This window comes from Eriocheir sinensis, chromosome 38 (genome assembly GCF_024679095.1).
Source record: "Eriocheir sinensis breed Jianghai 21 chromosome 38, ASM2467909v1, whole genome shotgun sequence".
NCBI lineage: Eukaryota > Metazoa > Arthropoda > Malacostraca > Decapoda > Varunidae > Eriocheir > Eriocheir sinensis.
Genome location: NC_066546.1, coordinates 11,722,989 through 11,747,988, shown reverse-complemented (window position 1 = coordinate 11,747,988; position 25,000 = coordinate 11,722,989). Strand labels below are relative to the sequence as shown.

At 42.6% G+C, this 25,000-nt stretch overlaps 1 protein-coding gene and 2 long non-coding RNA genes across 6 annotated transcripts in view; 1 reads left to right on the top strand and 2 right to left on the bottom strand.

The window, feature by feature from the left end:
- Positions 1-9,833, bottom strand: part of LOC127008661 (zwei Ig domain protein zig-8-like) — a 130,036-nt gene extending 120,203 nt beyond the window's left edge. The window contains exon 1 of one of the 3 annotated variants that reach the window (XM_050880963.1): positions 9,205-9,833. In XM_050880963.1, the coding sequence (XP_050736920.1) occupies positions 9,205-9,259 (55 nt within the window). In that variant the 5' untranslated portion in view covers positions 9,260-9,833. The remainder of the gene's footprint in view (positions 1-9,204) is intronic. The other 2 variants (XM_050880964.1, XM_050880962.1) reach the window with 2 other exon arrangements.
- Positions 9,834-19,982: 10,149 nt separating this feature from the next.
- LOC127008659 (uncharacterized) lies at positions 19,983-21,554 on the top strand. The gene is made up of 2 exons (XR_007761228.1): positions 19,983-20,027; positions 21,291-21,554. It is a non-coding gene; the product is annotated as an uncharacterized LOC127008659 (long non-coding RNA).
- Positions 20,056-25,000, bottom strand: part of LOC127008660 (uncharacterized) — an 8,947-nt gene continuing 4,002 nt past the window's right edge. The window contains exons 2-4 of one of the 2 annotated variants that reach the window (XR_007761229.1): positions 22,467-22,589; positions 21,312-21,423; positions 20,056-20,645 (exon numbers count right to left, since the gene is read on the bottom strand). This is a non-coding gene — a long non-coding RNA (uncharacterized LOC127008660). Of the gene's footprint in view, positions 20,646-20,688; positions 21,093-21,311; positions 21,424-22,466; positions 22,590-25,000 lie in introns of those variants that run through there. The other variant, XR_007761230.1, reaches the window with a different exon arrangement.

Genomic DNA, 25,000 nt, shown 5'->3' with positions numbered 1-25,000 from the left:
AGAAAACTGATAACAGATGAACAACGAAAATAGCAGAGTAGCAACCGTAGATTTATTTAAAGGGCAGACAGGATCAAATAGAGATGAAATTATTAGAACTTGCCAGAGCCGGATGGAGTACACTAACAGCAGACAGATGGAGAATGTTGGGAAAGTTTGGGTCTTCCAGTGGACTAGTAATGACTGAAGATAATGATGATGGTGATGATGTTTGGATGGAGTACACTTGCAGCAGGCAGAGGTGGAGAGCGTTGGGAAAGGTTGGGTCATCCAGTGGACTAGTAATGACTGGAGATAATGATGATGGTGGTGATGATGATGATGGTGATGATGTTTGAGTCCCTGCGCTATCCGCCTGGCTTCCGCTGCCACGCTACCATCACTTCCCACCAGGATAAAAAACAAATAAAAACAAGCGTTCGGGATATTTTTAGCGTTTTATTGGGCAGAATTTTATTTTATTGCCGTAATTTTCATTCCTTTTCAAACGTAATGCCACCAAACGAAGGCAGCGGACGGGGACATTTTTTTTTTTTATTTCATTTTGGTTTTGTTACTCATTCTCAAACCTTCATCTGGCTTCCCGGGCATTAGTTAGCTTTCATTGGATCCCTGTTTCGTTGATGACATTAGCGATTGTGTTATGAAGGTGATTCTGAAATGCTGCTCTTACCGTTTCAAAACCCAAATGCTTATATCCTATTTTCACGTTAAAGATAAAATTGCGAGGATATGCTATAACTGCGCGTGGCGGCGGTGCTCATCTCCGACCCGTTTGCCCTTTGAGCCTGTGGTGGGAGAGAACCCTTAACCCGACCAGTGTGACATCCGGGTTACTACAGTTTACCTTCCCCAGGTTTCCCCCATTTATCGACCAGCCCGAAAGGAAGGATGAACAGCTGGGTGGGCTGCACGCCGACTGCCCAGGGCGGGATTCGAACTTAGGCCCGCAGATTCAGAATTAGGCACGCTGACCGCTGCACCACGGAAACGCATATTGAAAAGAGATATTTCAAGACAAGACAACAGTAAAGAAAAGCCCACAAAATACAGTTCCTGCGATTAAACTCAACATACAAGATAAAACGTGGCGGATAATAAAGAAGATATGTGAGGGATTTCTTTGCTGATTATTTGTATTTCTTTTTCTTGTCATGGAAAGGAGGGAGTTTAAGGCCAAAATAATGTAAAAAAACTCAAAATTTAGTTCCTGCGATTAGATTCAACATACAAGATAAAACGCGGCGGATAATAATAATGATGATATGTGAGGGATTTCTTTACTGATTATTTGTATTTCTTTTTCTTGTCATGGAAAGGAGGCAGCTTAAGGGCAAAATAACAATAAAAAAATAAAATACTGTTCCTGCGATTAAACTCAACATACAAGATAAAACGTGGCGGATAATAATAATGATGATATGTAAGGGATTTCTTTACTGATTATTTGTATTTCTTTTTCTTGTCATGGAAAGGAGGCAGTTTAAGGGCAAAATAACAATAAAAAAATAAAATACTGTTCCTGCGATTAAACTCAACATACAAGATAAAACGTGGCGGATAATAATAATGATGATATGTGAGGGATTTCTTTACTGATTATTTGTATTTCTTTTTCTTGTCATGGAAAGGAAGCAGCTTAAGGGCAAAATAACAATATATATAAAACAAAACTCAAAATACAGTTCCTGCGATTAGATTCAACAAGCAAGATAAAACGTGCCGGATGATTATAGTTCGCGAGGAATTTCTTTAATGATTTTTTTTTTATGTCATGGAGAGGAGGTAGTTTAAGTTTAAGGGCAAATCAGTAACATAGAAAAGCCCTTAAGGCACTGTCCCGAAGATTGAATTATACATGCAAGGTAATACGAGATGGACAATAATAATAATGATGATTGATTGATTGTTTTTTGCTCATTTTCTTTTTCACGTTAGCAAAAAAAAAATGAAGAAAATGAAAAATCTCTGAAAATTTTCCATCGCGTTATTTTTCAAAGCTCACGGCGAATTATTAATGAACGGAGAGAGAAGAATGACGGACTGTTTTTTTCTTTTTTTAATCTAAGGCTTTTGATGTGATTTTTTTATATTATCACCATTAGTTTTTATGTATTGAATAAATGAGATGTTCAGCTGATTGGGCTCAAAGCAAAAAAAAAAGCACACACGTTCATATTATAATCCACTTACACGTACCTGTCACTAAAAGACGTGTGCGCGTGTGTGTGTGTGTGTGTGTGTGTGTGTGTGTGTGTGTGTGTGTGCGTGTGCGTGTGTGTGTGAGTGCTTTAGCTGTCAACCATTCCCCTATTTGACAATGCTCTCCTGTCAGACTCAGCTTGTTCTCCTCCTCTTCTTCCTCTTCTTCCTCTTCTCCTCTGTCTCTCCTCCTATTCCTCCTTTCCATCTTTCTCATTCCTCATTTTCTGTTTCATTCCCCTTCCATATCTCTCATTCTTTCCCTCCTCTTCCTTTTCTTCCTCTTCTTCCTCTTTCCTCTCTCTCCTCCTATTCCGATATCCATCTTTCTCATCCCTCTCTTTCTGTTTCATTCCCTTTCCATCTCTCTTATTCCTTTCCCTCCTCTTCCTCTCTTCCTCCTCTTCCTCTTCTTTCCCTCTTCTTCCATATCATACATTTCCTTTCTTCTATGCCTTATTTCTTTCTCTTCTCTCCCCCCTTTCCCTCTTCTTCCAAATCAAACGTTCCCATTTCCTCTCTTCTATGCTTCACTTCTTCCATTTTCTTTTCTCCCTTTCTTCCCCCTCCCATATCATACGTTCCCATTTCCTCTTCTCTATGCCTCACTTCTTCCTTTTTCTTCTCTTCTCCCTTTCTTCTCCCTCCCATATCATACGTTCCCATTTCCTCCCTTTCCCTTCCCCACCTCTTCTTTCTCGCATGTCCCGTAATCTCCCTTCCTCCCATCCACTCTCTCCGGCATTATTCCAGACACTCTGTAATCCTCTTTCTTCCTTATTCATTACCTCCTTTTTCTTCCCGTATCTTGTAATCCCCTTTCGTTTTCCTAATTTCACTTTCTCCTTTTCCTCTTGTGCTCTTTTCTTTCTTTATTACCCTTTCGTTTCTCTCCTTTTACTTTCTATTTTTTTACCTGTTTTTATTTTCTTTTCCTCCCTTCTTTCTGTCTCCCTGGTAGTGACTTTTCCTTTCCCTCTTTTATCTTCTGCTTTTCCTCCTCTTTTCCCTGCGTTTCCCTTCCTCCTGTTCCCCTTTTTTCCTCCCTTTGATTTGTGGTTTTCCTCTCTCCTCTCTCCTACTCATTTTCTGTTCTCTCTCTGTCGTTCTTTTCTTGTCCTCCTTCCCCGCCTGTTCTGCTCTCCTCCCTCTGTTGATTGTCTTCTGTTCCTGTTTTCTCGTATTTCCTGCTTTCCACCTCCTCCTTTATCCTGTTTTCCTCTCCTCTTCTCCTTTATTCCCACTGTTCTCCTTCTCTCTTGTCCTCGTGTTCTCCCTGTGGTCATATGTTTTGCCTTTAATCTTTCCTTTCTCCCTGTTTTTATCTTTTCGTGTCCTCCCTGTTTCCTGTTTATTGACCTTCTTACCCTGTTCTCATGCCCCCGGGTTCTTGTTTTCCTGTTCTCTTCTCCCTTCTCTCTTTTCCTGCCCACGTGTCCTCTCTGTGTTCCTGTATTGTTCTCCCTTTTCTCTCCCTTCTCCCTGTTCTCGTGTTTTCGTGTCCTCCCTGTGTTCATGTTTTGTTCTCCCTATTCTCCCCCTTCCTCTCCGTTCTCCTGTTCTGTTCTCCCTTCCTTCACTTTTCTGCCCTCAAGTTCACCCTGCTCTCCCTGTGTTCATGTTCTGTTCACCCTTCCTCCACACTCACATGTCCTCTGTCCTCCCTTCCTCCCCTGTTGTCATGTTCTGTTCCCCCTTCCTCCTTCGCTGTCATGTTCCCTATCCTCCCTTCCTCCCTGCTATCATGTTTTGTTCTCCCTTCCTCCACGCTTTCATGTTCTCTGTCCTCCCTTCCTCCCCTGTTGTCATGTTCTGTTCTCCCTTCCTCCCCCGCCGTCACGTTCTCTGTTCTCCCTTCCTCCCCGCTCTCCTCCCTTTATTACCCTCCTCACGCCTCCACATGGCCGTGAAACAAACAGATCTGAGTGTAAAACGTGAAAAAAATATATAAAAGCTTCCTGATATTTGTGGTGCTATCCAGACGGACCCGACGCGAGGCCTGTGTTTGTGATTGACGCCCGCTGCTGGTGACGCTGGTGGTGGTGGTGGTGGTGGTGAGGGTGGTTGTGGTGTGCATGTACGGTGGATAACAAGACCAAATTTGCCGCACTTCGTCGACTCCTAAAAAAAAAAACTCGATTTGGATTTTTTTTTTTTTTTTTTTTGCTAGTTTTGTTATTTTCCTTTTCTTTTTCGTGGTGTTGAGTAAGAATTTGCTTGTTGGTATTTTGATATGCCAAAGCAAACTCACCCTCACCTGTGTTTCCTCTTTTTCTATATGATCAATGTTTCCTCAAGTTAATTTTACCACATTTTCTTCCTTTCCTTTCTCTTATCAATAGTAGAGACGAACTTTTCCTCGTCTTCCTGTAATTTCCTTATGTTTTTTCCTGTTTTCCTTGTGCTACCTCTTCCCTGCCCTTCCCTTCTCTCTTCTTTCTGTGTCCATGTTCTCCTCTCTTACTCCTTTTTCTGTCCTTTATCATTTTTTTATTCTGTCATGCTCTCATTTTCCTCCTTCCTTTGCTATGTCCTCCTCTATTACTCTTTTTTCTGTTCTCTTTGTCTCTTATATTCTGCCCTCCTCTCTCTTTCTCCCTTCTGTCACCATATCCGTCTCTTTTGCTTCTTTTCCTCTTATTTGTCATTGTTTTTCTCTTCTCTTGTCCCTCTTTTTCTCCCTTCCTTTTGTCATTCTTTTCCTCTCCTCCTGTTCCTCTTTTTCTCCCTTCCTTTTGTCATTCTTTTTCTCCTCTTCTCCTGTCCCTCTTTTTCTCCCTTCCTTTTGTCATTCTTTTCCTCTCCTCCTGTTCCTCTTTTTCTCCCTTCCTTTTGTCATTCTTTTTCTCCTCTTCTCCTGTCCCTCTTTTTCTCCCTTCCTTTTGTCATTCTTTTCCTCTCCTCCTGTTCCTCTTTTTCTCCCTTCCTTTTGTCATTCTTTTCCTCTCCTCCTGTCCCTCTTTTTCTCCCTTCCTTTTGTCATTCTTTTCCTCTCCTCCTGTTCCTCTTTTTCTCCCTTCCTTTTGTCATTCTTTTCCTCTCCTCCTGTTCCTCTTTTTCTCCCTTCCTTTTGTCATTATTTTCATCTCCTCCTGTCCCTCTTTTTCTCCCTTCCTTTTGTCATTCTTTTCCTCTCCTCCTGTCCCTCTTTTTCTCCCTTCCTTTTGCCATTCTTTTCCTCTCCTCCTGTCACTCTTTTCTCCCTTTTGTCATTCTTTCCCTCTCCTGTCACTCTTTTCTCCCTTTTGTCATTCTTTTCATCTCCTCCTGTCACTCTTTCCTCCCTTTTGTCATTCTTTTCATCTCCTCCTGTCCCTCTTTTTCTCCCTTCCTTTTGTCCCATGTCCTTCTCGCTGTCTCATCCTTGTCCTGTTCTTCTGTGTGACGTTTTTCTTTTTCTTTTTTCACGCGTGTTTTTCTGTTTTTTTCCTCTTGTTTTCTGATTTTTCTTTTCTCCTTTTTTCTCTCTTTCTTTCACTCTTTTTTTCTCATCCTCTCGCTGTTTTTCATCCCTTTTCTCTGTTATTCTTTTCCTGTTTTTCTGTTTTCTTTCTCTGCTTTCTTCCTCTTGTTTTCTGATTCTTCTTCCCTCGTTTTTTTCTCTTTTTTCTCATATCCTCTGCCTGTTTTTTTCCCTTTTCTGTCGTTCTTTTCCTGTCTTCCTCTCCTCCTTTACTCGTATTTTCCCTGTGTTTATAATCTCCTGTCTTTGTGTTCCTGTTTTTGTTTTTTCATTTATCCAGCTCTCCGTTTACCTGTTTGTCTTGTTAGTTCGTCTTTTGTTTAATTTCTCCAGTCATAAACTACATATTGAAAGGGACCTGAATATGCACGATGCTGTCTTAAAAACGGTGAGGATTTAATTATGTTTGCCTGTTATCTTTTATCAATTTATATTTCTAAGTTTGTTTTGTCAGCTTCAATATTTCTTCAGTCGTAAATTATTGAAAATGGATTTATATGTGGACGTCCTTGTCTTAATAACTTCATCTACCTATTCTAGTAGCGAGTTATTTTTCATTATTATTATTATTTTATTTTTTTTGAGCTGTTTCCTTTGCTGTAAAAAACAAATCTCCTTTAGCAATTTCTATGTTCCTGTTCCTGTTGTTATTTTCCCTCTTGCATCATTACGAGGTTGCCCTAATAAAGATTGAGGCTTTAAATTATCTCTCTATTCTTCCTTTACCAATTCATATTTTCAGTTAGTTTTATCATCTCTCTTTTATTTTTGTTCTTTTCCAGCCATATTATTCAAGAGCTGTTTAGTGTCTGAAATAATATAACTGTGACCATTTCTGTCTCGTGTCCTGCCTGAGGATTTATTTTCTCAGAGTTGTGTTTCTTTCTCCGCTTTGTTTTAATCATTAAGTGTTTTGAAGATGAAATTCGTGGAGTTGTAACTTAATTGGTATACTTTTACTCCTCAATGCGTACTGCAAACTTTTCATTTTATTTTCTTCATTAACACCAAACACACTCGGCTCCCACGGCCACAAATACTCTATTATCATTTGTCATTCTTCATTTCTTCCTATATCATTTTCCTCTCATTCTTCCTCATTAGATTTTCTCGTCATCTTATCTTCCTTTCATTCTACCCTACTGCAAACTTTTTATTTTATTTTCTTCATTAACACCAAACACACTCGGCTCCCACGGCCACAAATACTCTATTATCATTTGTCATTCTTCATTTCTTCCTATATCATTTTCCTCTCATTCTTCCTCATTAGATTTTCTCGTCATCTTCTCGTCCTTTCATTCTACCGTATTGCAAACTTTTTATTTTATTTTCTTCATTAACGCCAAACACACTCGGCTCCCACGGCCACAAATTACTAAATACTCGATTGCCAAAGAAGGGTGACTACATGGCATTTAATTATCACTTCAAATGTCTTTTTTTTTTGTAATTACTGCCACCGCGATCTCTTGCTGAAATAAATGACAGGTCTCTCTCTCTCTCTCTCTCTCTCTCTCTCTCTCTCTCTCCTTCCCCCCCCCCCACGTATATTTGAGTTAGGTATAATGAATCCTTAACCTTATCTCTCTACTCTCATTCCTTGCCTCCATTTCTCCTCCCTGACCTCAATCTCTCCCTGTCAGTCGTCGCTATCCTGTCCTCCTTCCTTCCCTCCCTCCTCTCCCCCCGTTGCGTCCTTCCTCCTTCCTCCCTCCGTCACCGCCATCAGGACCTCTGCCGAAGGGAGGTATGAGGGAGGAAATGAGAATAATCATCATAATGTCTCTGTGTGCCTCTGTCCCTCCCTCCCCTCCCTCACTCTTCCTTCCCTCCACCCTCCCTCCCCCTCCCCCTTCCATCCTCCCCCCCTCCCTCTCACCCTTCCGATGTCTTCTGTAAAATAGTTCTGCCTTGCTCTGCGCTCTGAGATATTCCATGATTTTTTTTCTCTCTCTCTCTTTTCTCAGGGTTAACACGTTGAGATGGAGGGAAAAGAGAGAAGAGAAGAGAAAATAGAAGAACGAAGGTAGGAAAGGAATAAATGGGATTGAAAGACCGTAGAGAAGAAAAGAAAGAAAAAAATGTAGGAAAAGAATGAATGGCTGGATAAGATTAAGCAAGAGAGAGAGAGAGAGAGAGAGAGAGAGAGAGAGAGAGAGAGAGAGAGAGAGAGAGAGAGAGAGAGACAAACAGGCAGAGAAGGAAGATTGTGACACACATACACACACACACACACACACACACACCACGACCACCACTACACACACAGGAAGTCGGACAGAAAAAGCACAGCCCAGCAATCAGCGACGTTTTAGCGCTAAGAAGGCACCATAAATCATAAGGTTAGGGTCGGTGAGCTTGCTACAACCATCTCTCACGCGCCTCGTCTTCAAACCTTCCCGTCTCACGCAACACTGACCGAAAATAGACACTCACCGACCCTTTATTACTGCCCTTTGCCTTCCCTTTCTCTTTCAGTCTCCCCGCACGCATTTTTTCCTCCTTCCTCGCATTCTGCCAAACCTTCCGTCCTGGTAACCTCACGCGGCTCAATCCCATTTCTACGTCTTTTCTCTCTTTCTCCTTTCGTCTCTCTGCTCTTCTCCTCTCCCTCGCTCTCTTTCATCCACACGTCGGCGCTCAACAGGTGTGTGTGTACGTGTGTGTGTGTGTGTGTGTGTGGATTCAGCTTGCGTGGCGCGGGTATGTGGGTGAGTCCGTGACACTTGGTAATGGAGGCGATAAAATATAATAAGGATAGTGGGATGGCATATTGCAAGGGGAAGGAGGCGGTGTATTAAGACGCCGGGGTGAGATGGGAGTCTAGATCTTCAGGTTAATGGTTAATTGTGCGAGGCAGGTGTGGGTTAATAGAGGAATATGCAGAGAGGGGTTGAGTCGGTGGCGGTAGCGGTGGTGGTGGTGGTGGTGGTGAAGATGAGCTGCGAGAGAGAGGGGTGAAAGTGACGATGAGGAGGTGAATATGTGCGTGCTGGTAAGTGAGTGTGGGTGTCAGAGGGTAAATTAAGTGTGGGAAGGATGATACGCGAGGAAAGGAGGTGTGTGTGTGTGTGTGTGTGTGTGTGTGTGTGTGTGTTAAGAGGTAAGAGCGGGCAGGTAGATAGGCGTTAACAAGCAAGCGACGGGGAAGGTGTCTCGAGTTACCTGTGGAAGCTGATGAGACAAAAAAAAATTCACCTGAGCTTCAAAGACTAGTGTGTGTGTGTGTGTGTGTGTGTGTGTGTGTGTGTGTGTGTGTGTGTGTGTGTGTGTGTGTACTTGCATTTAGATTTATGTATATGAACTAAACGCAAAGAGAGAAACAAGACTATATTAACAAGGTACACAATATCACACTTCACTGAGAGCAAACCTAATGCCTCTTCTACCCTTTGAAACACCTAAAACGCAGTAAAGTTATGTACACGATGCAACACAAAGCAACACGCCGTAGAGAAGACCCTAACTGACCCCTCCTCCAACGGTAACACTCCATCGCAACACTAACACAAACACAACACAACTCGGGTACTCACACAGGTCCTGGAAGACTGCCAGCACCACCACCAGGAGTAACAGGTAGCGGCCCATGGTTGATTAGCACACAGGTGACAGGTGTATGAAGTTCCTGTATAACGTTGGAAACTCAGTCCGTTCTAAGAGTCACAAGAACCGCATGAACCGAACTTTTGTCCACCTTCTGTTTTCTTTTTCTAAACGCGTGGAGGTTCCCGGGTTTATGGTGGACTCAGGTATTTTTCTTATTACTTTTATGTGTGTGCGGCCCTCGGAGTCTCTTGGAGGAGAGAGGGCGTGAGGGGAGGTTGAGGTGGGGGGGAGATGAGGTTTAAGGTAATCGGGGTTAGAGTCCTTTGCTTTGTCTTTCTGCTTTGGTTTTAAGGTGTTTTAGCTATAGGTGGCGGCGTCCAGAGCCACAGTTGCAGGGGTCATGGTGGCGCTGTCAAGGAGCATGGCGTGACAGGACTTTCATGGCGGCGGCGGCGGCGTGGCGGCGTGGTGACTGGCGGCGAGCGGCACGGTCCCAGTGGCGGGGCGAGAGAGGCAGCGTGGCGTGACTCCCTCCAGCACCGCCAGCATAACACTGCCCGCCCGGCCCGCCCCTTGTGTCCAGCCCTGCCAGGTCACGCTTCGCCCCGCCCTCCGTCCTCGGCCCCCCGCCCTCTCGCAGCCACAGACACACGCAGGAAGCCACGTCTTTCTTGGGTTTATCTTTCCCCGCGACGCCGAAGCCCCTGGAGTCGCCGTGTCAAAAGCACTGGGTGTCATGTCCAAACTTCACGTCGCGTGTATCCAAGTTCACGTCTGAATTATAAACTTTGCGAGATGGAGTGAGAGAGCCTGGCGTATCTCGCCTCGCATTCCCCGCCGATGCCCCGCCCACAACGCCCCTCCCACACACGTCTCACAGCAGCCTCCCACGGACGACGCGGATTAAAATAGTTGCTGAGTGGTACTGTCATATAGCAGCTCCCTAATGCTTCGGACTGAAAAACTGGAAAAATGTCAACAGGGATTCTTTGATGGTGTTTTGGGATTAGAAAGAGACAACGGAATCACTGAAGTCGCCTGAGACTGTTTAGGGACAATTAGAAGGCTGCTGTTTATATCTTAGGGCTAAAAAAGGCTAATTAGGGACGCTGGTATTGTCTGAGGCTTCCAAAAAGGACTTAATGGTTTAAATTAGTAACAAGTTTAAATGTAAGAATAGTCATTAGAAGTTACTTGAATTTACGAAGAATTTAAAAGGTGAAAGGCTACAAATCACTCGAATAATTTAGAAACAAGTATTTAACGTAAGAATTGTCATTATAAATCCCCTGTTGAATGTCGAAACAAATTTAAAAGTGAAAATCTCAGTTGTAAATCACTTGTTCAACTTAAAAACAAATACAAAGACGGTAAGATTAGAAGAGAGGTGAGATTAGAAAACGGAAAGGAATAAAAACAAGGAGGAGAAAGAGGAAGAAAAGAAAAATTAAAATAGAAGAAAGAAATAAGGGAGGCATCAAGAGGGAAGAAAAAGAGGCAAATGTAGTAAAAATAGAAAAGGTAAATGAGAAAAACGTAAGAAAAAAACAAGAATGAATGAAGGTTAACCCCCCGATCACGTAAACCTGACAGATAAGCCCCGCCCACTCCTTCTCATTGGCTGGATTATAGACACGCCACGCCCCTCCTTCCCATCGACGCCTGTGATTGGTTGCTGACGCTCATTAGGTGGAAGGGGCAGGGCTTTTTGGCCTAGTTATCATGAACAGCCAACACTTTAGGGACCACTTGTACTGCTAAGGGCTGGAAAGGGGCTGATGTTTGCTGGTCTAAAGTTGAGAATGGTCTATAATGGTCTGAGTTCAAGATATCTTACTGATCTCTGTTATTTATATTGTTTTATTGTTTAAGGGAGTGATTCTTGCCGGTCCAGAGTTGCTAATGGTTACTAATTGTCTACGATATCTTTCTGATCTCTGCTATCTATATTGTTTTATTGTTTAAGGGAGTGATTCTTGTCGGTCCAGAGTTGCTAATGGTCACTAATTGTCTACGATATCTTTCTGATCTCTGTTATTTATATTGTTTTATTGTTTATGGGAGTGATTCTTGCCGGTCCAGAGTTGCTAATGGTCACTAATTGTCCAAGATATCTTTCTGATCTCTGTTATTTATATTGTTTTATTGTTTAAGGGAGTGATTCTTGCCGGTCCAGAGTTGCTAATGGTCACTAATTGTCTACGATATCTTTCTGATCTCTGTTATTTATATTGTTTTATTGTTTAAGGGAGTGATTCTTGCCGGTCCAGAGTTGCTAATGGTCACTAATTGTCCAAGATATCTTTCTGATCTCTGTTATTTATATTGTTTTATTGTTTATGGGAGTGATTCTTGCTGGTCCAGAGTTGCTAATGGTCACTAATTGTTTACGATATCTTTCTGATCTCTGCTATCTTTACTATTTTAAGACACTTTTTTTATGCACCTCCATCACTGATCTTGAGTGTTGGCGACAATTGACCACAGCAGTTGCAGCCTTAAATATGATTACATGCCACGATGAATCAGTCAGTCAATCTCTCTTGTCCCTGGATTATGCATTTCTTGTCGATGTCTTTCAGTTATACGATATTGAAAAAAGTTACACGTGAAGCCACATTTTTAACACTTAGCATTACATTTTTCAGGCATTATCGTTCCCTTTACCAATTAATATTTTCTTCTATTTTTTCGTCAGTAGAGGAAGGAAGGGTAACAAGAGGCAGACACACAACGTAATAATTTCCTATGTGCTTTTTCCGCTGCACAAACACTTATTTTCCTCTAGTTCACCTGTACGAGAGAGAGAGAGAGAGAGAGAGAGAGAGAGAGAGAGAGAGAGAGAGAGAGAACAAAATAGGGATAAAAATAATTCCAGTACAAAGGTAAGGTATAGAAGGTATCTCTTAACAGGTCACCTCCCTCCCCTCCCTTGATTTCCTTTAGTCTCCCTTCTTTTCTCTTCCCCTCCCTTCTTCTCCCTTTTCAGCCTTCCCTTTCCTTCCTTTCCCCTCCCTTTCCCTTCCCTCCCCTCCATTTCCCTCTATTCCCATCCCTTTTCATCCCATCCTATCCCTTCCCCTTCCTTTCCCTCCCTTCCTAACCCTTCCCATCCCTTTCACACCCTTCCCCTCCCTTCCCCTTCTCCTCCCTTCGTCTTCCTTACCCTTCCTTTCCCTCCCTTCTCCTCCCCTTCCATCCCCTCCCTCCCGCTGATTTCCCCTTCCTTCCCATCTCTTCCTTTCCCGTCCACTCCCTTCCTTACCCTCCCCATCCCTTCCACTTCCTTGCTATCTTTTCCCATCCCTTTCAATCGCTTCCCATCCATTCCCCTCCCTTCACCTTCCTCTCCTTTCCCCTTTTTCCCATTCTTTCCCATCACAACCTTCTCAATCATAACCCTCAGCGCCATGCCCCTTCCCCTCCCCTCCCTTCCCTTCCCATTCCACCCCTCCCTTCCCCTCCCGTCATTCACCACACGACCCCGCCATCCACACATCTCCATTCTTCCCTCTTTTCCCCTCGTCACTCCTCGCCAAGTCCACAAATCTTGGCACCTTCATCGCCTTCCCCTACGACATTTCCGTCAATATTAATTAAGGTGTGACGCTGGACAGGTGCTATCAGTGTGACCTCTCCCACGCAGGACACCCCCGCCTGACCCGCTCCCGGTGTGTCCAGTCCCAATTGTAGGATGTGGGAGTTCGTATATGTTTTTTAATTAGTGGACAACGGCAGGAAAATGGAAAGAGAGGAGGATGGGAAGGAAGGAAAAAAAAGGTTGATTATTATAGAGGAAAAGATAGAGAGTGGAGGAATAATGGAAAAGGGGTGAAGGCCGAAAGGTAGTAAAAGTGGAGGGAAAAAGTGGAATGTGGTGGAAAGAATGTGAATAAATGATAAAAGAGATGAGGTTAAAATGGGAGAGACAGACAGACAGACAGACCGAAAGAGACAGGGACAGACAGAGAAGAAAACATGTAGACAGGAATACATACAGACAGATTGGAGCAGAAAGAAAAAAAGACATGCAGAGACAGACAGACAGACAGAAAGAGACAGGGACAGACAGAAAAAGACATGTAGACAGACAGACAGATTGGAGCAGAGAGAAGGAAAGACAGACAGAAAGAGACAGGGACAGATAGAGAAGAAGACATGTAGACAGGAATACATAGACAGATTGGAGCACAGAGAAAGAAAGACATACAGAGACAGACAGACAGACAAAGACAGACAGAGGAAAGTGAGAATATGCCACGAGCGAATCATACTGGAACAGACAGATAAGGAGAGACAGAGAGAGACACACAGACCGTTACAGACAAACAGACTAGAGACAAGATACACCATCAGAGAATCACCTTACTGAGACCGCAATAAGAATACAGACAAACAAAAACAATATAGCAGAACAATAGCCCACTAGCAAGCGTCCATGTTAACCGATCCCTTAGCAATACTGAGAGCGGGCAGGTAATTGTGAGTCTTCGGCAATAAAACAAGCTACCTGGAACCAAGCCCAGGAAATGTGACTGATGCCAGACCCTTACACACGCCCCGCCGATGTCCTGGACTGCATATAGAGTCAGGAAATGTAGAAGTTATTATGTTGAAGTGATTAAGAGATGCCGGAAGGAAGCGAGAATGACTGACGGAGATAAAAGGAAATTAGAATGCAGAGGAGAAAAGTGGAAAGGTGTAAATGAAGAAAGTCGTTTACAGTAAGATTAGAAAACGAAATAAACAGAAATATGGGGGAAAAGTAAGAGGCCATGATAGGAAGAGTAGAAGAGGGAATATAGATGAAGGTTAGAAGTAAGAGGGAATCGAGAGGTAGAAAAAAGGAATAGAAAAGATACAATAGAAGAAAGCGTGAGACAGACAGACAGAGACAGAGAGAGAAGATAACAGGGAAAAGATAAAGAAAAGAGCAGTGGGTTAGAAGTAAGAGGAAATCGAGAGGTAGAAGAAAAAGGAATAGAAAAGGTACAATAGACGAAAGCGTAAGACAGACAGACAGAGACAGAGAGAGAGAGAGAGAGAAAATAACAGGGAAAAGATAAAGAAAAGACCAGTGGGTTAGAAGTAAGAGGGCATTGAGAGGTAGAAGAAAAAAGAATAGAAAAGGTACAATAGACGAAAGAGTAACACAGACAGACAGAGACAGAGAAGATAACAGGGAAAAGATAAAGAAAATAGCATTGGGCGTTTCATATCAAAAATAGTGATTCTCTGCCATACAAATGCTTGCTAAAACACATGAAAACGCGCGTGTGATTGACGCAATAAACCTAATGCACTTTTCAGATCTTTACAACAGCATTCCATATCGCGTTTACGAAATACAGACAGATGTGCAGATAGTGAGGTGCATTAATGTATTGAAACCGATAGATACACAGATAGATACACAGATAGATAGAGAGAGAGAGATATTTTTTTTACAACAAAGGAGACAGCTCAAGGGCACAAAAAAAAGGAAACAATAATAAAAAAAAAAGCCCGCTACTCGCTGCTCCTAAAAAGAATCCAAAGAGGTGGCCGAAAATTAGGTTATTGATTGATTTTTTACTGGTAGTTAGGTAGGTAGGTAGGAGTAGATAGGTAGAGAGAGACGAATATTAGATAAATAGATAAATAGATAGATAGGTAGATAGACAGATAGGTTGAAAAAGATAGATTAGAAGGAAAGAAAAAGAAAGAAAAGGGAAAGAGATTAGGTTATTGATTGATTTTTTATTGGTAGTTAGGTAGATAGGTAGTAGTAGATAGGTAGAGAGAGACGAATTTTAGATAGATAGATAGATAGATAGGTTTAAAAAAATAGATTAGAAAGAAAGAAAAAGAAAGAAAGAAGAGGGAGAGAGATTAGGTTATTGATTCATTTTTTATTGGTAGTTAGGTGAGTAGGTAGGAGTAGATAGATAGAGAGAGACGAATATTAGATAGAAAGAGAGATAGATAGAGAGGTAGATAGACAGAGAGGTTGAAAAAGATAGATTAGAAAGAAAGAAAGAAGAGGGTAAGGGTTCTTTTCCCACCACATTACATCGCCACCTCCACCACCATCACCATCACCACCACCACCCTCAGGAATAGGCAGTCAAGCTTAAGAAAAAATATAAGAGAAAAAAGAGGAAACACGAAGAATAAAAACCAATCAAATCTGGCTCCCTTGTGGCCCTTCCTCTGCTCTTAATGGGATGGGAGCCACAATAGGGCGTGGAAGCTCCCCTCTGCCTCCCTAACCTTCATCTTACCCTCTAACCTCCCCTCCCTCACCTCGCCCCGCCCTCCCCTGCGTCCGTCAAGGTGTTCCGTCAGTAATTACGTCTGAACACCTATTACCTGTCCATCTGGAGGGGTTAGGCACGTGTGGAAAGCTAACGAGACACACACACACACACACACACACACACACACACACACACACACACACACACACACACACACACACACACACACACACACAGGTTATGGCTTATTGCTTCATGCATGCAAATTCATACATTCTCTCTTAAATTCTACATCATGGTTTGGGTTTCCTACAGTTGCTCTGGTGGTGATAGCAGTGGTAGTAGTAGTAGTAGTAGTAGTTGTAGTGGATGTGATTGTGGTAGTAGCTGCAGTGGGTGTGATAGTAGATGTAGTGAATGTGGTAGTGGTTGTAGTAGTAGTAGCAGAAGTAGTAGTAGTAGTAGTAGTAGTAGTAGTAGTAGTAGTAGTAATAGTAGGAGCAGAGATAGTAGTAGTAGTATCAACAGCGGTAGTACATTCGGAACTAAAAAAAAAAAAAAGTGTTAGCAGGAATACCAATTTACGAATGGAAGAAAAATATTGGAAGCAAAACTCCATTACAAAGAGTGAGATCATCAGCGTGGGAAACAAAATGCATTCCCGCGATTGTTGTTGTTTTTTTGTTGTTTTTCTGTTATTTATTTTTTTTTCTTCCATTCTTCTGATCTAGCGAGACACTTTCATCACGTCTTTTCTCTCATTCTTTTTGTGTCTGCTTCTCTTTATTTTCCCTCTTTGTTCTCCCTCTTTTCACTATATTCCGGTAATTATTCATTTTTCTCTTTTATTTCTCTTTCTGAATGTATCTCTCTCAATTATATATACGGGTCGTTATCTCTCTCTCTCTCTCTCTCTCTCTCTCTCTCTCTCTCTCTCTCTCTCTCTCTCTCTCTCTCTCTCTCTCTCTCTCTCTCTCTTCATTAATAACAACGCTCCGTCCTATCACATCCTCAGGGAACTCCCAACCATTGTTTAATCGGCCTCCTCCACTCCTACGCTCCTTCGCCTACTCTGCCGTCTTGAAAGAATGCCCAATGCCCGAGAGAGGAGGGCAGCGGCGCCACAAAACGAAGCCGCCGTGAAAGATAAGCTCAAAGTATTCCATGTATTCGTATCTCCTTTCCTTCCCATTCTTTCCTCCTCTCGCCCTTGCCTTGCCTTCCCTCCCCTTCCCTCTCGCTTGTCAGTGGGCCGTTTTCTTTCCTCTTAGTTGTTGTATTGTTTGTTTTTACGTAAACTAAGTCACTTTTTTTAGATTAATTAATTGTGCATCGGTTTGATTTTGTTTTTGCTTTTGTAGTAGTGGTGGTAGTAGTAATAGTAGTAGTAGTAGTAGTAGTAGTAGTAATAGTAGTAGTAGTAGTAGTAGTAGTAGTAGTAGTAGTAATAGTAGTAGTAGTAGTGTACAGTAGTCGTAGTTTTTTTGTTTTGTTTTTCACTTGTAGTAATAATAATGATAATAATAATAATAATAATAATAATAATAATAATAATAATAATAATAATAATAATAATGATAATAATAATAATTAAATCAAGTATTAAAATGGGGGAAAACGAGAAAACTATGGAAGGATCGCTTTTAAGAGACTGACAGCTACCACTCGTTTTCTAAGACTTGTCAATAAGGGGATAACCTGTGTGTGTGTGTGTGTGTGTGTGTGTGTGTGGTGACGACGAAAGGCCAGGCAGAAGAGGAATGTGGTAGTGGTGAGGTTGAGGGGTTGGTACTGACGGCGGGACAACTCTACAATTATTCCCCCTAATAATTTAAAAAGCGAGGGAGACTTAACAGGGGATTAGCTGAGTGGAGTTCGGTCGTCTGTGAAAATTACCTTCAGTTCGTGGCGAGGACCCGAGCTCTCCTGAAACACCGAGACCCATTCATAAGGGAGAAAGGCACAACATCATTCTGTTTACTATAGGTTAGTTATAAATTAGTTAGTTAGTAAGTCAGTTAGTTAGATAAGTCGAATGGTGAAGAGTCCAGCAATTATCAAATCTTAAAACAGAAAAGTGGTCTTCAGATGAATGTAAAGAGAGAAGACTCAATGGTTCGAAGCAGGTTCAGGTACTAGCGATTTGTTGCAAAGTTATTTTACATGTTTTAGGTTAGTTATAAGTTAGTTAGTTTGATAAGTCGAATGGTAAAAGGTCTAGCACTTATCAATGATCTTAAAAGCAGGAAAGAGTCTTCAGATAAACGCGAAGACTCATTGGTTCGAAACAAGTTCAGATACTACTGATTTGTATCATCCTACAGCTGCTAGCGGGGGGGGAGGCCTTCAGACACGAGCGTGGAACCGACGGAGACACACAGACAGATCAGGGAGCAGCAGCGTGAAGAGCAGCGAGTGGGAATGAATTTGGACCAGCATCGACAGCGGGAGCGGAAGCGGCTGAAGCCCGGAGGAAGAAAAAACACTATACGGAAGGTAACTTTTAGGTGTCAGGGAGTGCATTTGTGCGTTACGTGAGAAGGTTGTCATGGCACGGTATGTTGGTGCGATTTGGTAAGCATATATTGATTGCGTAAGCTTGACTAATGAGAGGTGTGTGCGCGCGCGTTCGTCGGTATATGTAGGGCTAGACTAGACTAAGTGCACGTTGACTGTTTCAATTCTCTATCTTATTAGTGATGCCTAGCAAGATAGTATTTTACATGGTCATTAATGATAGTCTCGATATGAGTAAACAAGCAGTTGATTTTGTTTATGTAGTTTGGGTTACTTACGGGAAAACGAGGTGAAATGGAGGGAGGGAAGGAGGGAGGGGGTGAGGGACGGAGAAACATCACAGAGGTAGAGTGATGTAGAGATGTTAAGAGTTGATGCGTGGAGGTTATGAGTAAACGAGGTGAGGGAGGGAAGGAGGAAAGGGGGGGGAGGGAGGGAGAAACGAAACATTGAGGGAGTGATAGGGGGGAATGTAGAGAAGTTATGAGGAGGAAGAAACAGCAGCATGGAGGGAGGATGAACTAGGGGTATGCGAAGAGGGAAAAATAAGATCAGATTATGGTATGAGTATTTTTCACTCCTATTGTTCTGCTTCAATTATCAATATAGTGTAATTCAATACTTTAGGGCCGTGATAATGTGTTCCTTAACGCTTGATCAAGTAACTCGGGACCTTGATACAGCGTTACAGTACCCGGTCGAAATTTGATAAAAGGAAAATGACAAGGCTCACATTTGGCCCTTGTTTCTATGTTAGTAGTTCATTGTAGCCATGGGAAGGGGTATAAAGTCTGGGTATGGGTGGAAATAATTTGTAGGAGGGAAAGGTATAGTAGAAGTTTGTGGGAGCGAAAGGAATGATTAGTAGTAGTAGTAGTAGTAGTAATAGTAGCATTGTTAGTGAGATATGGGTGGTAGTAGTAGTAGGAGGAGGAGGTAGTAGTAACAGTAGTGGTAGTTTGAGTGAAAGATATTGGTAGTAGTAGTAGTAGTTTGTGAGTGGTGCAGGTCGATGGAGTGGCGAAGGGTGGGTGATGTGCGGCATTGTCCCTCGTCTGAGTTCTTTTATCGGCCGGGCGTGACATCGTTGTTCAATACCTGCTGTTAATTTTTTATCAGCCAGGCGTCATCAGTCCCCTTGTACTTCGTCTGGTATCCACGGCAGGTTTTTTGGTGTTCATGTAGACCTGTGTACTTTATTGATATCATTTCACGGTTTCATGTCGTAGTAAAGTAGCTACAGTAGTAGTTTCGTTGTCTTGTTTACGTACCCTTTATTAGTCACGGTATGATTTTTTTAATTAGTAGCAACGAAACCGCGGGGCTGGGTTCGAATCCCGGCCCGGGTAGTCGGTTAATATCGTCCACTGTATCATGCTTTGAAAAGTAGCTAAAAATAAAGTTTCAGGTTCGTATCTACATATACTATTAGTAAACCGTTTTATCATGAAGTAGCTACAGAATCCAATCATTAGTATAGCCTGCACAATTTGTAGTACGTTGAGCCGTTTTTTTAATTTTTTTTATCGGTCATGTCAGCTGCATCTTATTGTTTTGGCTTGGCTGGTATTATTTCATTGATCTTCTTCATCTTTCAGGACCCCAGTGTCGTGTCCTTCATGCAGCAAGATAAAGCAGCCCCCAGAGAATCTTACTCTACCTTTTCCGGTGTTGATAGTGTTCTTCATACAATCTTTGGAGTCTTGTCTCGCCCACGTTGCCACTGCAGTTCCTTGCTCGTAATGTGCAGCCGCCCCGTGCGTTACACACCGCGCCTTCCTCCTCGTGAAATTTTACGCTAGTCTTCCATTGATTTAATTCTGGCGCTTCACAGAAAACTTTAGTTAGCAGAGACGATAAAATAGGATAATTAAGAATAAAAGGTAATACACAACCTAATGTGCATCATTATTACTGAAATTTGTATGTTTACTTTTAATGCTTTATTCTTCCCAGGTCGGGGCGGCAGCGTCACGGCGCCGAGAAAACCCAAGCGTGGTGATTTCGTGAGGGGCGCCCACAAACTTACCATGATCGATGCATATACTGGAAGGGTAAGCTGGGCAAAATCAATCACTAATGGACGTTCTCTTTGAGCTTTATTACATAGGCCTATGTAAAGACATAATAGGCGACCTTGGATATTTTCCACGACTTACAAAATGATTAGCCACTTGGAGTGCTTCAATCCTTTAAACTATTTATCCAGCTGATAACATGACAATCTTCCAAACATGTCCCTTGCTTTAAACTCCTCTGTCCCCCTTCTGTACTAAACATTCTGGAGTCTTAATTAAATATTTACAGGAAAATGTTTGCTAAATCGGCTTGCTCAAGGATGGACGTTTTATAATCTTTCCTGTCAAATGTAACTGTAAAGTTTAGTTTTTCCCTCTCAAATACTAAATCAGTCTAGGGGCCTTCTTCCCTCAAGAGGAGTATCAAGACATCTCTCTCCATCCGAAATCGAGAGTACCGCGGCGGGCAGCCCGGCAAGCATTGAGTGGCCAATTTCAGGTGTCTTGATACTCCCCTCCTGAAAGAGTGTCAACAAGAGATGCATACTTAACGAGCTATTTCCAGTTGTTAATAAAATGATTTATGGGAGTTGAATGCATCTTCAGGCCGTGTGATCTATGAATGTCTGTCCTTCCTTGGCCTCACGTCCTCCTCTGAAACAGAGCCCAAAATTAAGTTTTCTTGAAGCCATAGGGAAGGAAAAGATATGCATCTTAGCTTAAGCTGTGATGCGAGATACGAAAATAAGTTCCTTATGGATTGCAAATGAAAGAAATAATTAGATAAGACAGAACTATCTTTTTCTACCCATTTGGTCACTTTTACTGGAACTGACACCTTCCTATTTAACAACGCCCGTGTGTCGGCAGGAACTACGAGGAAAAATAAAGGAAACCATCACAATTCTTCCTTTAAAGGTTTTCTAAATAGGAATCCATAAGCTTTAAAACTAAGATGATAAATGTCTGATATGAAATACACAAAAAATGATTCGAAGAGAACGTTAGTATAGACTGCCGTTTATGTAGGTCAGCAACTAAGGGAGAATTTGTTAGAGCGTGAATTAAGGCAAATGGAGCACAGCGGGTGACTGGCAGACACTGCGAAAGAAGGAAATCTAATGACATATACACTCGGGATATGCAAATACCGAATGAGAGCGAGATGGAGAGACATGTAATTAGCTACAGACCAAGAATTGACATAAACAAAGTAAGGAGGACGAAGGATGTGGACAAATAGATGGAAGAATGTTGATAACGACACGATACAACCATTCATTTACATACATATTGCAGGAAGACATGGACAGACCTCACCCTCCCAACGCATCACCACCACCAGGCAGAGAGAGGGAACCCACACCGCCACGTCACGCCCTTCGCCGCCCCACCAGCAGCTTCTTTGTCTCCGTCACCTCGCGTCCATCTCCTGAAAATAATACCATTTATGAAAATATCTTGCGTCTAAAGGATGTAAAAGATTATATGAATCTTTTGTGTTGCGAAAATGTTTTACCTTTACAAGTGAATGAGCAGATTAATAAATGACCTAAAGAAGAATCTAGAGTTTTCTACCCAAATGGTTACTGGAAACTAAATAAATCAAAAGTCGCAAGAATATGAAGAAAATTACGAGCCTGACTTTATCTTGTAAAAACAATAATACCCCTGTTTTTAAAGTACTCATGAAACTAGTAAAATGTTCAGGTAGCTAAGAGGACACAGGAGACTTTAGATACACAATAAAGTGAAATAAGAAAAGGATTCCACTGCACTTCCCTAAAGATGTCAGACAGCAAGGAATAGATACAGGCAATGGTTGTAGTTCATTTTCTAACATCTAATAGAATAAAAATCTTAAAAAAATAACGCTATATAGATATCCCTTATAATTAAAGGTAAAGTTGGAGTATACGCTGTTAGCTGCGCGTGGCCACACTGCTCATCTCCGTATTATTGGCCCTTGATCCTGTGGTGGGTGAGAACCCTTTATCCCGTGGGCAACATCCGGGTGTCCCACATTTCACGTTCCCCAGGTTTCCCCAGATGATCGACTCTCCCGGAAGGAAAGATCAACAGGTGAGTGGGCTTTTGACTTTCTAGGTACTTAACAGAGGGCGCTGATGTGCGGCACCAAACCCTTCCCGTGGGATCAAATATGATACCCCTAAACTCTAGAATCCTTGCTTATACAGGTTCTTGCAACTCTCACACGGATACGGCTGCCAGAGGTCGTCAGAACTCAAACACGTGCCCAAGTACTAATCAATACGCATGCAATTTGAGTTTACTCGTTGAAATGAAGCTGAGCCTAATGATAGGTGAATAGAGGACTGTAGATACATGGGATATGAAGCGGCGAGAGAAGGGAAAATGTGGACGAAGAGAGGAACACAAGAGCGACGAAACAGATACCTACAGGAAAAGTGAAAATGAAAAAAGAAAAAATAAGGACACTGATAACTTCCTTACCTGTTCTCTTTCTTGATGTCTCCCGTGCATGGTGTGTGTGTGTGTCTGTCGTTGATCTTCACGGGGCAGAACGAACGCACACACGCCCTCCTTCCCGCAGCTCGCTCCACGCACTGCCACGTTCTGCATCAAAAAGCTCAGATGAGTCGAGTCACCAAGTCTCGAGTCGGTGTCATGAAACTAAGACACCCGTTTCGGAATGTCAAGGGCTGCAATGAGATATTAGATTCCTTCATATGAAACCTTTTTATTTATTCCTTCATTCATACACTAACTCAATCACTCATACATTCACCCATTAATCAACTCAACCATTTAATAACTTCACTACCATTTCCTTATTTTTCCTTCAAGTTTAGCGACCTTTCCGAGCCCTGTTCAGCGCCTCGCCTCGCTCCTGCATCGCGGGAACAAGCGAGCGTTTATGTCATTAGGCGAAGGTAACGAGCGCCGTCATTACTTCGTTGATCCTCGTTAATGCTCGTTAGCCCTCCCTCGCTTCCTGCTGGCGATGATGTCACCCAGCATGCTGTTTCACCCTATTACTTGTCCCTTTTTGAAATTGTACGGAAAAAGCATAATCTCTCTCTCTCTCTCTCTCTCTCTCTCTCTCTCTCTCTCTCTCTCTCTCTCTCTCTCTCTCTCTCTCTCTCTCTCTCTCTCTCTCTCTCTCTCTCTCTCTCTCTCTCTCTCTCTCTCTCTCTCTCTCTCTCTCTCTCTCTCTCTCTCTCTCTCTCTCTCTCTCTGCCTATCGTAGATCAACTGCACAAAGAGATGTTGGAGTACGGCAACCTTTTATACTTCACAAGAAAGGCATAAGGCAAAGTGACACATTTCCGAAAGTATACAGAATGCTTAAAAGTATACAAGAAATAGACTGGGAAACAAGACATAGAGAGTGAATGCCCTGACAACCCTAGATTCGCAGATGACATAGTAAGCGAGTCTGAGGTAACTTACAGTGACCGATAGCACAGGGAGTCTGACAGTATACGTCTGGAGATGAACATAAATCTATACAGTCATAACCTCTAAAAACAAGAAGATTTTAAGAGGAAGAGGAAGAAGGAGGAGGAGGAGGAGAAGGAAGAAATAAGGAAAGCATGGAGGAAAAAACATAATGAAACTAGAAAGAGGGGAAAAAGAGGAGAAAAAGCGCATGTGACGAAGGAGAAGTAAGTGGAGGAGGAAGACGACGAAAAAGAAGAGGAGGAGAAGGAGGAAGAGGAAGAGGAGGAGAAAGAAGAAGAGAAGGAAGAAGTGTGTGGGATGAGAACATAGGAGGAAGGTTTAAAAGGTAAGAAAGAAACGAAAAACAAAAGCAGAAGAAGATAAAGGAAGGAATAGAATGAATGTTTGTGAAGAAGAAAAAGGAGGTGGAGGAAGACGAGGAGAAGGAAGAGGAGGAGGAGGAGGATGTGGGATGGGGACGTTGGAGGCAATATGGATGCTCAAGAGACAGTAATGATTCCACCAGCCTCGTCCCCTTCCCCTCCTTCCCTTCCTTCCCTTCCTCCTTCCCTCCCCATTCCCTCCACCGAGCCATCCATCCCTCCCTCCCTTCCTCCATCAGCCCCTTCTTCAGTATCCTCTTTTAATCTCTCTCTCCCTTCTTTCTGCATTTATTTTTTTCTATCTGGTCATTTTTTTTTTATATATTTCCTTCATCACAACCTTAAGCTTACCATTTATTCTCTCTCTCTCTCTCTCTCTCTCTCTCTCTCTCTCTCTCTCTCTCTCTCTCTCTCTCTCTCTCTCTCTCTCTCTCTCTCTCTCCTAGCCCCTTCCGTTCCTTTATTCCTTCCCTCCCTCCTTTCCTCCTCCCTACCATCGCAAAGTCCTCTGTCACGCCCCTGCTGAAGAGTGAATACAAAAAAAGGTCTAAGGAAAAGTTTCAGTTAAATCCTCCTTCTTCATTTCCTCCTCTTCCTTCTCATCCTTTTCGTTCTCTTTCTTTTCTTCCTCCTCCTTCTTCTTTCTGCTTTTTATTATTATTATTATTATCATTATTATTATTATCATTATTATTATTATTATTATTATTATTTTTGTCATTGTTATTATTTCTTCTTCTTCTTTTTGTTTACTATCATGATTTGCTACTTTCCAAAATGTGAGGATGAAAAATATTATCAGTAAAGGATGATGATGATGATGATGATGATGATGATGATAGGGCGGGTCAGTAAGAGTGGTACAGTGAAGGTAAGGGCGTGCTAGGGCGGGTGAAGGAGGAGGGTGATTTGGGGGAGGGGGGGTGTAGGTACGGGCGTGCTGGGACGGGTGAAGGAGGAGGGTGTTGCGGGGGAGAGGGGTGTAGTAAGGGCGTGCTGGGATGGGTGAAGGAGGAGGGTGTTGCGGGGGAAAGGGGTGTAGTAAGGGCGTGCTGGGATGGGTGAAGGAAGAGGGTGTTGCGGGGGAGAGGGGTGTAGGTTAGGGCGTGCAGGGATGGGTGACGGAGGAGGGGAGAGATGCGGGTGGGGGATGGGGATGAAGGATGCTGGTGAGGGAGGACAGGGGTGGGTCTTTGAGGG